Source organism: Podarcis filfolensis (genome assembly GCF_964270895.1).
Source record: "Podarcis filfolensis genome assembly, chromosome: 3".
Lineage (NCBI taxonomy): Eukaryota > Metazoa > Chordata > Lepidosauria > Squamata > Lacertidae > Podarcis > Podarcis filfolensis.
Window position 1 is genome coordinate 33,036,371 of NC_139606.1, and position 19,000 is coordinate 33,055,370.

The 19,000-nt window shown below is 43.2% G+C and overlaps 1 protein-coding gene across 1 annotated transcript; it reads right to left on the reverse strand.

The window, feature by feature from the left end:
* Positions 1-11,067: 11,067 nt before the first annotated feature.
* On the reverse strand, positions 11,068-18,538 carry LOC310759762 (glutathione S-transferase-like). Its single transcript, XM_083607461.1, has 7 exons — positions 18,384-18,538; positions 16,345-16,451; positions 15,460-15,511; positions 14,687-14,819; positions 13,124-13,265; positions 12,554-12,685; positions 11,068-11,355 (listed from the first exon to the last, which is right to left on the reverse strand). Exons 2-7 carry the CDS (start codon positions 16,429-16,431, stop codon positions 11,233-11,235), a joined length of 669 nt encoding a protein of 222 aa, XP_083463587.1. The 5' UTR covers positions 16,432-16,451; positions 18,384-18,538; the 3' UTR covers positions 11,068-11,232.
* Positions 18,539-19,000: the final 462 nt, after the last annotated feature.

Genomic DNA, 19,000 nt, shown 5'->3' on the forward strand with positions numbered 1-19,000 from the left:
TCTACCCATATCTGTACTTAAAAACAGGAAAAATAAAATTACAATATAATGAAATAATTATCGCGGTTATCATCAGAAGCTTTAAAAAAAATCTTTTTTGCTTATTCAATCATAAACATATAGTTCAATGACATTCTGAAATACAAATAAAGGGGAAACAATACTGCAGAAAAATGAAAATTAATTATACACACACAAGATACAAATAACAAATAATATAGTTTTGCTCAGGAAAAAAAAATTATGCTATGTTATATTCTTTCACAGGCCAGAACTTTTAGACCCAATTCCAAGAAAAAGCTGATAATAACATTTTTTTTAGTGATATCACTTCAGACTGTTGGTGAGGATTCAAAGGCTTGAATGTTCCCACACACATTTTCCCCCACCCCAAATCCCAGTGCATAGAAAATAGGATGACACTAGATTTCTAGGTGAGCTGTTTTTTTAAAATTTTCTTTGGACGAGCATCCAGTCAGGTAAAATCGCACCTGTTGGGATTTCATTCCTCCCGTTGCAGGATGTGTGATTGTTTTCACATGTCTGTGTTGACATTCCATAGTGTTGGAGTCATGAGAACGGAAGTTCAGTTACACTGTTCCGTTATGTTGTACTTTTGCTTTTCTGCTCTCTCGGAGATGAAGGAGAGAAGAGCCATGATTTCCTTTGCTCTGTTTTGTACATAATAAAGTAGCTTAGAAATCCACACCTCCAATGCCTAGCTTCTGCTTGGACTCTGCTTTTGTATTGCGGATATGTGTCGCAGAAGCGCGTCGGGAAAGAAGAGTGATAAATCATCCCGAGGGTCGCTTGTGGGGGAGAACACTCCTGCCTGGCATTCTCTAGATGGTGCAAGAAGCCCAGCGAGGTCTTTCTCCATGTACCCAGGCACCAACAGCAGCTGCAGTTTGAAGTGGTACAGAGCAATTATAGGTAGGTTATAATTAAGCTACCATGACAGCAATCACTGAGTTGCATTGGACATCATTGGAGATCATTCCATCAGTGCAAAGCCTTTCTACTTGCCTGATGGAATCACCTCCCCTTTCCTCCTCTCTGGCACCACCTTGCTATTTGGAAGGTTTCCCCCACCATCTTGAGCAGATTTGGGGAGGGCATGTGAGCCGGGAGCAGAGGGGGAAATCCAGTTGTGCTAGGAGGAATTCTGGCACAGATCTCTGCTGGGAATAAGTCTCATTGAACTCAGCGGGACTTGTTTCTAAGTCAAGAAGAGACATGAGACTCTTAATCTAACGGTCATGGGTTCAAGTTCCGCTCTGGGTGAAAGATTCCTCCATTGCAGGGGGCTGGACTGGATGAGTCTCGTGGTCCCTTCCAGCTGTACAAGTCTATGATTGCACTCAGTGGTAAGAGTTGGTTGCTGGATGTCTTCCAAGGCAAATCTAATCACAGCTGCGTCTTCCTTTTTGCTTTGCTTTCTCAAACTTTCTACTTCCTGTGTTAGGGTTCCTATATCGCCTGATTTGCTGTGGTCGATCCCTGAAATGGTCCGAGTCTATCAAACAGGAGTGAGAGTACAATAAGAATAGGATACCCCTTTACCGGAATGAACTTCCTCCTACACAATCATTACATTTGTCATGCTAATGTTCCATATCCTGACCATGTGAACCTCACCTCAACCAGGAAACACATGCGCCTGTGCTCTTGTCATCCTAACAAAACAAAAATAATTAAACCAGCCAACTCTTATGTGTATTGTGTTTTTTGACAAGATGATGCATCCGCGAATCACAGAGAGAGGCTGAGGAGAGAGAGATGCACATTCAGTGATACATTTTTTCATGGTGGAAGCTTCTGATTTTCTTGCACAGCATTTATTCTGATTTTCTTGTGGTACACATCTTCCTGGTAGCCATTCATTCGCCCCCAATTTATCTGTGCCCTTTCCGTCTCACTCTCCTAGCTGCAAAAAGTCTGGTGTGTGCGTTTTGTAAGTGGATTTGTCGAGCTGCAGTCACAGAGTCCCTTGATCCACTTTGCACAAAACCTAATGTTCTGGTTTGCGATTGAATCACTCCCACAAAGTCCTGACAGTCTGGAGGCGCTGAGAGACAGCAGTCCTATACAAGGTATAAATATAGGCTGAAGCTCTCTTCACATGCAAACTGTGAATCTGGATGCACTAGATGTGCACATTTTAACCCACACCAAAAAAGAAAAAGGGGGGAAAGGAACATGCAAAATATGCCTGAATTTTCTCTCTCTTTCTCTCTTCAAGTCTAATACTAAAGCAAGCAAGCTCTGATGCTAATTGGCCTCTTACCATAAATGCATTCTTATTCACATTACGTAGATACGGGCAAATTGTTCAGACTCCTCTATGACCTTTAGAAAAGGCAGCAGCAAGGTAGCAATCATCTTGTTTCATCCAAAATTAGGGTTAAATTTAGGTGCATGGCAAATAGCGCCATCTGGTGGAAATGATAGGATTTGTAAATCACTTTGCCCTTTTTTAAACTTCATTAACTAGGCTTTTTTGTTTTGCTTTGTTTTGTTTTGTTTTTGGTCAGGCACCAAAGTGTTTTCAGATGCAAGCAATGCAAAAGAGAAGATTTAAAAGTCACATGCTGAAAACCTGGCACAAAATAAACTTCCCTGCTTATTTCACCGTGACCCAGATTTGGGTGGTGGTTGGTGCAGTAAAATGACTAAAATGCAACTTCAAGATTGAAGAGATGTTGCTTTTTTGCTCAGTTGCTATTGTCACTTTCCAAAAAAAGAAGAAGTTCAATTTAAATAAACGCAACATCATTTCAAGTAAAGGTGGTTAGGGCAGGGTGATATGGTAAAAATATTTAGCAGCATATACCATATAAAAATGCTCTTTTTTTCTTATTAACTATCCTCTAAAAAACAACAACTGGTGAATGCTTGTAACACATTGGGTGATGTTCAATGCCCTTCTTCCATTAGCACAACATTTTGCTCTTTGTTACAGCCCAGTCAGGCTAGAAATGTCCGGAGTGAAGAATTAACTCTTTATAGTCAGAAGTGCACTAACAAGTTAGGGCACGTTCATCAATCCTACATCTCTCAGCTATTCCTAGAGGTGCACCCATTGAGGCAGTGGCCGCAACAAGGAGGCTCCACCCCTAACCTCAGATTATTTATCTCCCCCACCCAAGCTGTGTGCAAGCAGGTGAAGACTGTGCCTGCATGTCACCTGCTTCTGCTCCTCCCTCTTCAGTCCTCTCCTGGTCCTGGGAGAGAGTGTAGCAGGAGAGGTGTAGCAGGAAAACTGCTCGTACACATGCTTTCTAGCAGAGCCATAGCTATGGGAGGGCTAGCCAGGTTTTTGGCCTGGGTGAAAGCTCCAGAGGGACACCACTGAGGCTCCCAGCCTGTGTGTGTGTGTGTGTGTGTGTGTGTGTGTACACAAATGCGTGCAAGGGGATGCCAACTGGGTCGTTGACCCAGGTGAAATAAAGCCTAGTTTTGCCCCTGTTTTCTAGGCATGGAGAAAGCTGAAATGTGAAAGAGCTCCTAGATGCTCTGCTACTGAGCTGAAATATATTTTTTTAAAAAAATGAAAAAAAAATTGTCCAGGATTTACCTTAAAGGTAAAGGTAAAGGGACCCCTGACCATTAGGTTTAGTCGTGACCGACTCTGAGGTTGCAGTGCTCATCTCGCTTTATTGGCCAAGGGAGCCGGCGTACAGCTTCTGGGTCATGTGGCCTGCATGACTAAGCCGCTTCTGGTGAACCAGAGCAGCGCACAGAAACGCTGTTTACCTTCCCGCCGGAGCGGTACCTATTTATCTACTTGCACTTTGATGTGCTTTCGAACTGCTAGCTTGGCAGGAGCTGGGACCGAGCAACGGGAGCTCACCTCATTGCAGGGATTCGAACCGCCGACCTTCTGATCAGCAAGTCCTAGGCTCTGTGGTTTAACCCACAGTGCCACCCGCGTCCCTTAGGAGCGCCTTAGAGACGAGCAAAAATCTTTCTCACACACGCAAACACTTTGAAGTACCATTTCATACCCTCCAACATTTCTCCAGTGAAAATAGGGATGTCCAATTCAATAATGATAATTTTACTATTTATGCCCCATACATCTTACTGGATTGCCCCAGCCACTCTGAACAGCTTCCAATAGGGTTGCCATATATCCCCTTTTTCCAGAACATGTCTTATTTTTTATAATGAGAGTAGTCATAGAGATCCATAGTTAAAAGTAGAAATTTTCAAATATGTCCTCTTTTTTGCTCTTCAAAATATAGCAACCCTACATATATTAAAAATAATAAAACATTAAGCATTAAAAAAAACCTTCCCTATACTGGATTGTGTTTTGGGCGGTTCAGGGGTCAGATAACTCCATACCCTCCAACATTTCTCTAATGAAAATAGGGACATCCTAAGGAAAAGCAGGACGTTTCAGGATCAAATCAGAAACCGGGACAGCTTCTCTAAATCAGGGACATCCTTGGAAAATAGGTACACGTGGAGGGTCTGTCGTTTCTGTCATGCTGTTGCTAGGATATTTTAGCTTGGCATCAACTGTTATCTCAAGGTTACTGCTTGTGAACTGCTTCCATTATTTGGCCAAGTTTTCAATCTAACCAACGTTTTCAAAATGAAAGGATAAGCCAGAATAAGGAGAAAGACCATGGTATGTAGTGTAAAAGCTTTATTGATCACTTCTTTGAATGTTCTCAATCCCAGAGCTGGGATCAAAGTAATAAAAAACAAATAAAGAGGGGGGGGGAATACAAAAATTACAGAATCATAGAAACGGGACCAATAAACTAAATGATTTGATCCTGAGGTAAACAAGAATAAAGAATGAATACATCATTGTCATATATGTCACAAGCAAGCACTGAGTCACTATGTTGCCGAAAGCAGAAATTGGCCATTGCTAAATGGGATCTTGGATTTATTTTGACTTACAGCGTGAATATGAGCAGCATGCTTTTGTGGAAATTAAACTGTGGAGACAGAGGGAAATGCCAGTTTGGATTAAAATAGCAGAAGTATTGCATACAAGTGAAGTCTGTTTTTCTTTCAGCCTGACAGGTAAGATCCAGAAGATGGCAGTCACTCCACATAAAATATACAAAGAGATGCTCAGGAGACAAAGTGCCGTATTTTTCGCTCTATAAGACATAAGGGAAAATGTGTGTGTGTGTTATGGAGCGAATGCAGGCTGCGCGGCTAAGGCAGAAGCCAGAACAGGGAGAGGGAGCGCTGTGCAGCGCTCCGTCTCGCTGTTCTAGCTTCTGGCTTAGCTGCGCAAAGCCTCCGCAGGGCACGGGAATGAAGGCTCCCTGTGCCCTGCGGGGGCTTCGTGCAAAGCTAGACCAGCTATCCCAGCAGGTATCCCAGAAGCCAGATCCCTCTTGCTGTTCTGGCTTCTGGGATTCAGAATCCCCCCCCCTTATTTCCTCCCCCTCAAACTAGGTGAGTCCTATAGCATGAAAAATACGGTAACTCACAGGACTCACAGCTGTCCATGGAGGCACAGGTCAAATCTGTGTCCAGGGCAGCTGTCTACCAGCTCCATCTGGTACGTAGGCTGAGACCCTATCTGCCTGTGGACTGTCTCACCAGAGTGGTGCATGCTCTGGTTATCTCCCGCTTGGACTACTGCAATGCACTCTACGTGGGGCTACCTTTGAAGGTGACTCGGAAACTACAACTAATCCAGAATGCGGCAGCTAGACTGGTGACTGGGGGCGGCCGCCGAGACCATATAACACCAGTCTTGAAAGACCTACATTGGCTCCCAGTACGTTTCCGAGCACAATTCAAAGTGTTGGTGCTGACCTTTAAAGCCCTAAACGGCCTCGGTCCAGTATACCTGAAGGAGCGTCTCCACCCCCATCATTCTGCCCGGACGCTGAGGTCCAGCGCCGAGGGCCTTCTGGCTGTTCCCTCACTGCGAGAAGCAAAGCTACAGGGAACCAGGCAGAGGGCCTTCTCGGTAGTGGCGCCCGCCCTGTGGAACGCACTCCCAGCAGATGTCAAAGCGATAAACAACTACCTGACATTGAGAAGACATCTTAAGGCAGCCCTGTTCAGGGAAGTTTTTAACGTGTGATATTTTACTGTATTTTTGGTTTTTATGGAAGCCGCCCAGAGTGGCTGGGGAGGACCAGCCAGATGGGCAGGGTATAAATAATAAATTATTATTATTATTATTATTATTATTATTATTATTATTATTATTATTATAACTGACTCTTCCTCTCTTTTTAACTGATAATTACTTTGATGTCATCATCTAAAAATCTTATCTCCCTGTAGCCAGCTTACATACTGGCTGCCGTTGGCTGAAACTGCAGTCTAGCAACATCTGGAGGGCCATGGGATGCTTCTAGCTCTTACACATGCTCATATCCATCAAGGAAATTAAGTGTTTGGCTGTTTTGAAAATCCAACTTCCTCTCCATTTCCTCTTTTCCGGGCAAAACATACGCAACTCCCTCAACCATTCCTAATAAAGCTCGGTGTCCAGACCCTTGATCCTCCTGGTCGTCCTCCTCTGCAAACATTCCAGCTTGTGAACATCCTCCCTAAATTGTGGACACAGTATTCCAGGTGTGGTCTGACCAAGGCAGAATAGAAAGGGAAAGGGAAAAGACCCGTGACAGTTAAGTCCAGTTGCAGACGACTCTGAGGTTGCGGCACTCATCTCGCTTTACGGGCCAAGGGAGCCGGCGTTTGTCCACAGACAGTTTTTCCAGGTCATGTGGCCAGCATGACTAAGCCACTTCTGGCGCAACGGAACACCGAAACAAGAGCAGCGCAGGGAAACGCCATTTACTTTCCCGCCAGAGTGGTAGCTATTAATCTACTTCCATTTTTTGGCATGCTTTCGAACTGCTAGGTTGGCAGGAGCTGGGACCGAGCAATGGAAGCTCACCCCGTCGCAGGGATTCAAACTGCCGACCCAGTGGCGTAGCGTGGGTTGTCAGCACCCGGGGCAAGGCAAGTAATTTGCGCCCCCTAACCCGGGGCAAGGCAAGTAATTTGCGCCCCCCTAACCCCTAACCTGCCGCCGCTGCCAGCTTCTTCTTGCTGCTGCCTGGTCTGGTCTGGTGCGGTTCTCTCCCACGCTCAGCGCTGCGCTGGGTGGCCGCTGCACTGTCCCTCCCCCAGATAGTCCCTCTTTCTTTCTCCGCACCGCACGCCTGGCACCCACCCCCTCCACAGTGGGCGGTGACCCGGCAGCTCGGATCGGATTCGCACAGCCAGCACTGCAATGAGAGTGAGTGAGTGAGCCAGGTAGGGGCAGAGAGCTGCGAGTGCGAGCGCGCCCCCCCCAGATGTTGCGCCCAGTGCAGCTGGCCCCCCTGCACCCCCCACGCTACGCCACTGTGCCGACCTTCTGATCGGCAAGCCCAAGAGGCTCAGTGGTTTAGACCACAACACCACCTGCGTGAATAGAGCAGAATGGAGTGTTACTTCCCTTGATCTGGACACTGTACTTCTGTTGATGCAGCCTTAGAATAGCATTCTCTTTCTTGGCTGCTGCATCACCCTGTGGACTCATATTAAGCTTGTGGTTCACTCAGATCCCTAGATCCTTTTCACATGTACTACTAGCAAGCCAGGTGTCCCCCCACTGGCAACCCAAGCTATGCCCTTGCATAGCTCTATGCAGTGCCTGATTTACATATAAGCTAAACAAGCTATAGCTGAGGGCCCCACTCTCTTGGGGGCCCTCCAAAAAAATAAAGGAAAAAAATGGATGTACATTTCCAAAATATAAGATAAAAAAACCAAATAAAATAAAACCTCCATACAGCAACAGGGTTTTGTGTTGTGTAGGCTCCTATGATGTAAGTAATGGGCCCCGCCTGCTAGCCTGCTCCCTAAAATATCACTGGTTTGATCATTTATATATATATAGGGTGCGTACATTCTGCATGGACTTTGCATTCTGCATGGACTTTTCAACAATTACTTTGATAAAATACATCTTTTGCTATGTGCAAATAGCTTTAGATACCTATTAGGTCCATAAATTACCATACAGTGGTGCCTCAGGTTAAGAACTTAATTCATTTTGGAGCTCCGTTCTTAACCTGAAACTGTTCTTAACCTGAGGTACCACTTTAGCTAATGGGGTCTCCCACTGCCTCTGGAGCACGATTTCTGTTCTCATCCTGAAGCAAAGTTCTTAACCCGAGGTACTATTTCTGGGTTAGCGTCAGAGTCTGTAACCTGAAGTGTCTGTAACCTGAAGCATCTGTAACCCGAGGTACCACTGTATAGCATATATTCAAAGCAAAAAACAGCGGCAATTTGTTGTTGACAGAGGACAGCTGGACATATAAAGGGCCCCATTACCTTCAGTAGCTTCGGGCCTCATCAAACCTAAATCCGGTCCTGTATCTATGTCCCTTACATTGCACGGAGGCTCAGCTAAACTCCTGTAATATTTATCTGCATACTGCCAGAAGCATCACTTCTTAATTTCTGCAGATCACGGCACTGTTAAAGGCACAAGAGTACAGCCTTGCTGGGTTTTTCCTGGTCTGTCAGCAATGCTGGTGGTGAATGATTGTGTTAGACCAAAAAGATGCTTAAGAGAAGGGATGGAGCTGGGAGCTAGAATAGAGGGGAGAAGGAGGGTAGTGGTGTGGTATCAGTATAATTTACATCACTGTTGCTCTTCCTCTTTTGCTTTGCTAATATGGCTTCCCCTGAAAGACACTTTGTGCCTTTAACAGCGGCATGAAAGGCAGAAATTCAGCAGATAAGACTGTCCCTTGCCATGGAGCTGAAAGGGAAACTGTATCTTCTGAATGTTCTGTCTGCTGTGCAAGCAAAAAAAATAAATGAATGAGTGGGTGCTCTGCCAGGCCCTATCTAGCCTGTGTACGTTAGTTAGTTATTATTATTTTTTATCAAACTGTTCTTTTTTATTTTAAAAAAAGTTGCAAAACCCATTGCACAAACTAATTATCGACTTTTCTGACCTTGGAGATACTATGAGTACAACTCAGCAGATCTTAACCGTTGGTTTAACATTTAAGCTGTTGTTTTGGTTTTTTTTTTTGCTTCTGGACATTAATCTGGGCAGTTACACACAGAGAGAGAACTCAGATCTGCTGGCTGCTATGAATGGCTCCCTGGGTCATAAGGCCAGTGCTTTTTTCTGGGGGGGGGGGACTCAAGGGTATGCATACCCCTAAACTGCCTCATAGAGCGGCAGTATTTCAAGATAAGTAGGAAAATGAGAGTACCCCTAAACAATTTTTTTTGGGGGGAAGCACTGCTTAAGGCCACCAGAAACCTATCAAAACCATGAATTTATAGTGAAGTGTGTAAAAATAGTTTTTTCCCATGGCTGTCGTCCTATAACCCTGGTCATGGAGTACTATCCATTTTTTATTGTTGTTATTATAATAATTGATTCCCCCACAATCTTCTAAACAACCATCTCAAGGCAATTTACACATAAGATTATTATAAATAGTTAAAAACACATATTCAGTACCTCAAATGCTAATTTTTAGGACTAAAAAAAAAAAGTAAATGCTCATGGTTAAAAAAAAGAGGCCTGTTTATCCAGATGGGAAATCCTGTCAGTAAAAAGAAATGCGCAGATAGAGAGCACTTGTCTGGTTTTGACAGGAATGCTATTTCACAGCACAGAGGTGGCCACACTCAAAACCCCGCTCTGAGTTATTGTAGAGGCAGCTTATGAGATCCTTGCAAGAGAAACTGTCCCGTGGACTGCAGTGATCTCTTGGGTGTACAGTGGTACCTCGGGTTAAGTACTTAATTCATTCCGGAGGTCCGTTCTTAACCTGAAACTGTTCTTAACCTTGAAGCACCACTTTAGCTAATGGGGCCTCCCGCTGCCGCCGTGCCGCCGGTTCACAATTTCTGTTCTCATCCTGAAGCAAAGTTCTTAACCCGAGGTAATATTTCTGGGTTAGCGGCGTCTGTAACCTGAAGCGTATGTAACCTGAAGCATATGTAACCCGAGGTACCACTGTATAAGCAATAAGGCAGTCTCTCAAGTCACCTGGTCTTGAACTGCATAGGGCCTTATATGCTCTGAAGGACATTCCCTTCCGCTGGGGGATTTCAAATTTATTTTTTAGGGCAAGAGGGGGAAATGGCAGGTCTGCTTGCCCTTCCCAGTGGCTCCTTCTGTGTCGCTGAGGAGAGGGAAACTTCCAGAAACAGTGGGTGCTCCCCATGGCAGTGGAGTCCCTTATGTCCATTAGCAAGCAATCCCTGCCACTTGCCCCCTCCAGTGTCTCCTCTTTTGCCTCTTGGTTGCCAACTCTCTCCCTGCCCCCCACCCAAATCATTGTTTTTGTGGCTTCAATAGAAGTTTGATCAGGCAAAGCTGCCTCACAACTGCACAATCCAATGTATGGGAGAAGGAAGCCCAACCGTATTAAATGTGGGGAAAGGGTGGCAGCCTCTTTGGGTAGGGGTCACTTCATTAATTACTGCTTGTTACGTATCCATTTGGGTTAGTGTTTAGCTGCCAAATTGTCAAATTTGGTTTTGTTTATGCAAAGCACCAGGGACGCAGGTGGCACTGTGGGTTAAACCACAGAGCCTAGGACTTGCCGATCAGAAGGTTGGTGGTTCAAATCCCCGTTGCGGGGTGAGCTTCCGTTGCTCAGTCCCTGCTCCTGCAACCCTAGCAGTTCGAAAGCACGTCAAAGTGCAAGTAGATAAATAGGTACCGCTCCGGTGGGAAGGTAAACGGCGTTTCCGTGCGCTGCTCTGGTTCACCAGAAGCGGCTTAGTCATGCTGGTCACATGACCTGGAAGCTGTACGCTGGCTCCCTCAGCCAGTAAAGTGAGATGAGTGCTGCAACCCCAGAGTCGGCCACGACTGGACCTAATGGTCAGGGGTCCCTTTACCTTTACCTTTATGCAAAGCACCATTTGTGTGATGGAAACCCAAGTCACGTTTCAGAGACGATGGTGTTTTAGATATGCAAAGGGGGATAAAAGCTCTATACTAGAGCTCAGCTTATGCTTCAGTAAGCATAAGGAACTAGTGGTGGTTGGACAGACATGTTATTGGCTACTCAAGAAAAACATTGCACAGAAGTATAAAAGCTGTAGAATGTTTTATTACATTTCAGTGTAGCGCCACACAATATTACCATCTTTTACTCTTGTTGTTCTCACTGTAGCTTCATGAATTTACACCCCAGTTTGTGCCTGGTGTAGTTGTAGCTACCTTCCATGAGGTGAAATTATTTTGCTTTGTTTAGTTTATCCGTAGAAAATCTTCATGATCCCTGGCACATCCTTAACTTCTATTGGTGGTTTTCTTGGACTCCCGGGCTGCAGAAATTTCTTAACTGTAGGGATGCTGCTGATTCTTACTTTAAAAGCCTGAATAGAGAAACAGCAAAACATTTAGGGGATAAAAGGAAAAGTCTTATAGCAAAAATGGTGGCATTCCTGAAGAATCATCTCGCACCGTAATGGTAGTACAACTTGATCATCAATACTGAAACTATTTATGAGAAACTTTATTATCTACAAAACACAATTATTTCAAGGTTGCTCCTTTGAAGATGGAAGCCACTATTTGCAGGCTTGTGAGTTGCTTTTAAGAGTCCACAGTTCATTCACAAATGGCTTATCCATGAATATGGGCCTTATTTGTGTGATGGAAACCCAAGTCACGTTTCAGAGACGATGGTGTTTTAGATATGCAAAGGGGGATAAAAGCTCTATACTAGAGCTCAGCTTATGCTTCAGTAAGCATACTGAGCTCTCATCTGTGTGGCCTGCCACTTCTTTCCTTTATATGGAAGCTGAAGATATCCAGAAAGGGGTGCAAGTATAGATCCACTAGTTCGGTTGAATTAATGGCACCATACTTATGCGCTCCAGAGCTGCTCTTCCCATCAAACTACTAGTTTAGGATGTGTGCCTGTTGCCATGTGATGCTACATGCTCAATCACCAAAACACATGTGCACACATATACACTATATGCGTATAGACATTTTAAAATCCTGGGAACCTGAACAATCTATCTGCTGTATACCAGCAAAGGTCCCCAGATAATTACAGTGCTGTACTAAGTATACCTTGGAAAATGGAATATGGAGTCTCGCTTTGGGGTGGTTTGATTCGAATGGCAATTGCAATTAGCAGACATATTGTTCCCTATGGTGTGTCGCTGCTTCCAACCCCCTTGCTATTCTGCTACTCTTGTATGGATAGTGTGCTCTAGAACAGAGGTGGGGAAGCTATGACCTTTCCCTTATGGACGGCCTACATTTCCCATCAGTCCCAGCCAGCATGGCCAGTGATCGGGGTGGATGGGAGCTGTAGTGCAGCAAGATCCGGAGGGTTTCACAGCTAATGAGAACTTGCAAGAGCCAGGGAACCTGTACCGACTTAGGCAAGTTTTTAATGTTTGATGTTTTATCGTGTTTTTAATGTTCTGTTGGGAGCCAGCCAGATGGCGGGGTCTGTATAAATCAATCAATCAATCAATCAATCAATCAATCAATTCAAACAACAACACCTGTTCATCCTCTGTCTTTTATAATAAGTTGTGAAATTGTGTTGCTTACCTTTAAAAGAGGGAATTGGGAGAGAATATCAGCCTTCAGCTCTTCTGCCATTAAAATGGCTTCAAGCAGTTGAATATCTGCTTTGCTGAGCTGATTTCCAACCAGGAAATTTTGCCTGTGATCTTTGAGGACCTACAGAGTGGGAAATGTTTTAAGAGTACTTCAGGTACATAAACAAAATGGAGAATATATTTGGGCAACTTTTGAAAACCACTCACCCAGATAATATTGCATCATGACATGAAGAGGATTTGGATCGGTACTGAGGTAAGGAGTGCCAAAAAAAACCCCACTTCATCTGAAAAGCCACTGCGCCAAAAATGAGAAGCTGGGGTATTAACACTCTGTGTGCTATGCTTACTCTTCTCTCACACCACTAAAATGTTTCCTTTTAGCTCAGGACATGGTCTAAAATGTACTGTTGCCGTTTGGAAAATGAAGAATTAAGAAAACGATTTCTGGCAGACCAGACAGTCCTGTCAACATTACCAGCTGCCAACTACAGTTGAGCATAGGTGACTCTGTTCTCTCAAAAGGGGTTGTAAGTTCCGTTCCTTCTTTGCCTCATACCTTTTCAAAGACTGGGAAGTATCTGGCGGTGGCTTTTTCGACAATGTTTGCAAATTCCTTCTCCCTCGTGTCAGCTGGCTTGAAGGGAAGCATCAGCATCAGTTCATACAGATCCATAGTACCTTCACAATACATATCAATCCTGAGGGAAAGAAAATGTTGCTGTGACTGGATCGCCAGGGAGCATGAGACTTGGCGTGGTACATTGAAAATCGCGGACACCAATAAAGCTCGTGCGTCAATAGTGGGAAAGTGTTTCTCCCTCTCAGATAATAACAACATCAGGAATAATATTTTTGGATATAGAAAGACGGCAGCGAGGAACTTGAACCTCAATTTGCTTATTTCCTCCTCATACCTGATTCATGTTGCTTTCATGTCATTTCTTTTCAGATGAGAAGCTTGAGGTGTGTGTGTGGGGGGGTCTTTTCAAAGTGATTTTTAAGCTGCTCCAGGAATGTTTTTTGGCTGAAGGGTGTGCTTTAAAAAACAACTCAAATAACTCAATAATAAAATCATACAGATATCCCTGTGTGCTAGACCTGTTGCCCCTCTGTAGCAGGGATAGAGAAGCTGTTTACCTCCAGAAGTTTCTTCGGTTCCTACTTCCATTACCCCTGACCTTAGGCCATGCTGGCTGGGGCTAATGGAAGCAGGAGTAAAACCGCAAATGTAGGACAGAGTGGGATTGTGAAAATTAGCCGCACAGTTCTAGAGTCTTGTGGCAACTAATTCCTATTTGTATGGGGCTTTCCATGCCAAAGCCTCTTTTACCTTGCTCTCTGAGGAAAGCCCTTTAAACTATACTCTTTTCAGAAAACAGCACACATGGGCACTGGACAAATGGATATAATACTAATAATAATAATAATAATAATAATAATAATAATAATAATATAACTGTAAGACAAACAGAACCAACACAAGAGGGAGAGTGGGAAATTGTGTCATCTCGGTAGAAAAACAGGGACAATGCTTCTATATTTTGGAGAAGGTATATTTCTTCCTTTGAAAGAGCCCTTTTCACTCTCGATGTCTCTCAGTCTCAGTCTCTCTCTCTTACACCTTAATAAAAGTGCTTTCTGGGCAATACCATTTGTCTGATAGAAAAAACACATTGGCAGGAAGTGCCCCTATTTTCATGGGAATAAATATGCACAATGAACAAAAAACTGTATGATTTGCTGATCAGTCATAGAGACCTTCTTCAGTTACACTTTTTTTTAAGCAAATCATATTAAAAATCAGAATTATATAAGTGAAAAGGGGGGGAGGTGTATTGACATCCAGTGATCCAATCTATTGAGATTAAATGAATGTCTAGGGCATGAACTTTGGAGAAACCACCTTGATTTCAAATGAACCAGTCCACGTGAACTAGTTGGGAAACTGAGAGGTGATATTAGCTCACATTGCTCAATCTTGAACTTTTTTTGTTTTAGTTGGCAGTCACAGGGAGTTGAAATGCGCTGACTCATAGCTTGTCAGCAGATTATATCACAGACTAGAGATTTCTTCTTGGATCATGCATTAATAACAAAACTTATAGAAATGTTACAGTACAATGCTCTCTGCTTCACATCCTTCCCATAGAGATTGTATTTGGTTGCAATGTAGTTGAGAATAGCTCGCGTCTGCACCATCTTCATCCCATCAATTTCCACCATGGGCGCTTGTTGAAAGAGCAGGACTCCATCTTTTCAAAGGAAGATGAAAAGTGTCATTTCATTCTCCCAATTAATTACAAGGACATGTGAATTTTCAGGAACATCTGACATGCTTTGAATCTGAGTATTTGGGTACTTCTCCATTGTTCCTTTCTGATCATAAAGTTTGCCTCTGCTTTTTTTCGTATAGTGAAGAATGCTTTTGCAGAAATGTGCTAAACCTGTACAGCAAACACACAGTGGAAAACTAGTTTTGTGTGTATATGCTAAATCTGCTTTCTAGCTAAAAACAAGCTCTGCAAAATGCAGTGTTGAATATCATGTGTCGAAGGTTGCTGTCTATTGCTAGGAAACTCTCTTCTCTTTCAAAGGACAGAGTTAAAGGCAATACAACCAGATAACAACTGTGAATTCACACATATTCTTGCCAAAAATCGTGCAGGTAACTGAGATTAAGGGCACAATGAAGAACTGGAGAACTTTGAAAACACCTATGATTAAGACTGGAGAATAGTCCCACCGAACTCAATGTGGCCCACATTGTCTATTCTTCATATTGTACAGGGAATCCATCTAGACTATAAACTTGCTCTTTTAACTTCCGTGTAATCTTGGTGTCTGTGTGATTATCCTCTAAAGTATCCTGAGATATTCAGATGTCATACTCACCCTTCCTTAACTTTTCCAGATCTTCGTTTGACTCAATAAATTGTTCTTCAAACTAGAAAATAAAAGAGGCAGAAAATTTCAAGGGTCTCATGAAATAATTTCAGCTGAAATAAATGGCCCAGAGTTTTTCAAGCACTGGAGGAAATTTCATGGAAACCCCCTAAGTAATCTCCTCTTCTGTTGTCAATTTTTTGGGAAAGCAATACGAGACAGGAAAGTGCCACAAAGCAAGGGAGGGGATTATAAGGGCTGGGACAATATTAATTCCACTGCTAATGTCATTGATGATTGAAGTGGGGATATGAGATTAAAAGTGGTGTGAGTCTGAAAGCAGTTCATGCCCTGAAGCAGGGAAGTCACAAAATGGATGTCTTGGTGTGAAAGCAAGGCCAGCCCGAAGACTTTTCTCTGTCTGAGACAGAACAGCAAATGGTTCCCCTGCACAAGTCAATTTATTTCGGCACATGACACAGAAAATCCCTGTCCCTGACAATAAAGGTACAACAATAGTGAATGAAAACACTGTAAATGCGACAATTTGCTACCCTTCCAGGATAATTAAAATCAGTCACCTGAGGCAGGTGCCTCACTCTGCCATATGGTAGGACTGGACCCAACTGCCTGAAATGGATTCCTAGTCTGCATGCCTTCAAAGCACTTTGAAAGCGCATGACTTCTCCCAAGGAATCCTGGGAGATCTGGTTTATCCACACAGAGCTACAATTCTCAACACCCTCATTTATGTATGCACATAACAGCCTTGAACAAGCTACATTTCCCCATATCTTTTTTCTTGTGGGGGCAGAGAGGGATGTCCTTCAAATATGCGGTTATATTTACAGTCTTAAATAAATGGTGGGTTTTAGATAAATTCTGAAGACAAACCTCGACCCCAGCTGCAGCCAACAGCCACCTTATGGTTTCCATCCGGCCTCTTCCATTGATGTAGTAAAGCTTTGGTTTCCCAGCCATGTTTCTAAGTGCTTACTTTTCTGTTGTGATAACAGAGAGATAGAGAGATGGTGTTTAGTAGAGAAACAACCACCACTAGAGATGGACAACTTTTTAAAATGCTGGTTGGTGATTGCTTGTAGCAGGATTTCAGATTAATGAAGAAGAAGAAGAAGAAGAAGAAGAAGAAGAAGAAGAAGAAGAAGAAGAAGAAGAAGAGTTTGGATTTGATATCCCGCTTTATCACTACCCGAAGGAGTCTCAAAGCAGCTAACATTTTCCTTTCCCTTCCTCCCCCACAACAAACACTCTGTGAGGTGAGTGGGGCTGAGAGACTTCAAGAAGTGTGACTAGCCCAAGGTCACCCAGCAGCTGCATGTGGAGGAGCGGGGAAGCGAACCCGGTTCCCCAGATTATGAGTCTATCGCTCTTAACCACTACACCACACTGGCTCTCTTGTCTAACGGCTTCTTGTCTGTTGGTTTTAAAAAAACCAGTTTCATAATCATGATGCACAAGCAGATATGGCATATCATAGTACAGATAAAATTGAAAATGAGTTTTTAAAAATAATGAATGTTTAACCCTCATTAGACGGCCATGATTCACAGAGGCACAAAATAGTAAATTCCCCCCTCATTCCTGCACTGTTGCCATTGTCACTATCTGCCTTGTATCTCCTAAAACAGCTCTGGAAACCTGCCTCTCCAGGATGGCTAGCTATCAGGGATGATGGGATTTTATGGTGATGGATCACATCTGGAGCCCACCTCCATCCTAAAACTATTTCAGATTTCCTCACAGAGACACTCCCTTCTCTCAACCAATTTGCCCCAGTCTCCACCATCTGTAAATTGCCAATTTAACGAAAAGCAAAAGATTTGCCTTGCCTTCCTTGCCCCCTCTTCTTGAGGTTTTGAATCCTGTTTGGTCCTTGCCTTTGTATCTATGCCATGGCACCATTTGGACAACAGCAGGTGCTGCAGAATGGACCCATAAAACTCATCCTTTAGCTACTTAGGTGGCAATTCACACTAGAACTTTGCAAGGCAATAAGCCAAAGTCAGCCTTCCCTGTTGGAGAGCTGAGTTCGCAGGATGCTGGCATAGGAACCTCGCTCCCCAAAATGTAATGGATCTCTTTCTCTGGACAACTACATGGTACATTGTTTTCACTAATAAATGCATTTATATGCACACTTTGTGCATTTTTATGCACTATTTGTCTGGAGGTAATTGTCAGGTATTTGCAAATCTCAAACGAGAGCTATGTTTCAGGTGGCATATTATTTCAGAAAATGCAAATTTGGCACGTTAAAATGCAAACTGAATCAAATTTCTCTCGATTTCTTGAAACCAAGAATAAGAAATCAAGATAACAAACTTTTTATAAAAGAATGGAAATGGTTTATTGAATATTTGCAGATAAATTGCAAACAGATATAAACACTGGCAGGATTATTGTAATAACCTGCAGTTTCATAAGAGTACAGTATATATTTAAAGTAGATAATTAAATGAGCAAATTAAATGAATTTGGATATGCAGAAGATATTAAAAAATAAATTTAAGGAACTGCAGAAAGAGGGGAAAGGAAGGCAGACTTTGAAATGTTAAAATGATTGTAAAATTACTGAATATTTGAAAAGTATATTTTTTTAAAAAAAAAGAATCAAATTTCTCTCCCATCTCTTCCCAACACTCCTTTGAGATGCCACCAAGACCCTCAACCCACCACTATTTGATTTTTAGAGCTCTGCCACTGTCCAGCTCCTGCCTTTGGTCTATCCAGACAGAAAAGCTTCTTTCACAAGATTACAGGTCTCCAGAAAATCCTACCACCACCTTTAGTCCTCTGCTGGTAAAGAGAAGAAAATCTTTGGGCAGAGGTGAGGTCTTTGAGAATTGTCCCTGCACCACTCCTCTGTCAAGGGTGTCACTCTTGAGCTATGACTCTCCAAAGGAATTGCCTACCTTTGACTACTAACCTGCTGGAAGTCCTGCTGGGCAAGTGATACTTCTTATGAAACAGAGCAAAGGCTGAACTTGTGTGCATCAAGTTTATAAAAAAGCTCAGAAGCTCCACCTTCCAGCTCTGCCTTTTGTGAGACTTTTCACCTAGGGTCAAATCAGTTGCACAAAGTTAATCCACAATGGGAAAGGTTCTCTGGCAGGTACATAACGTGATGCAACTCAGTTTAGTGTAAATCTGTGCAGCTGCATTGAGGGCAAATGTTAATGTCCTTATCATAATTAACCCAAGCTCTTGTATCACTGGGCAGGAGGCCACCGCAATCTCTGGCTAAAGCTGCTGGCTAGGAAATATGGACAAAGGTCAACTACAAAGGACTTCCCTGCTGGTGGCACTCACCTTTTGAGGGGTTTGGGGTATTTAGATGGCTGTGATTAATTTACACTGGTGTGCAAAACAGTGAGAAGTGCTTTTGGTCAAGGAGTCTGGACGCCTGTGCCAGCCGCTTACTCAATAAGAGTAAATTCTTATTGAAAGGCTTTTTTCCATAAGGTGAAATACATTCCATATCACAATATCTACAAAACCAAACATTGGTACTAGAGTGAAGGGAATATGA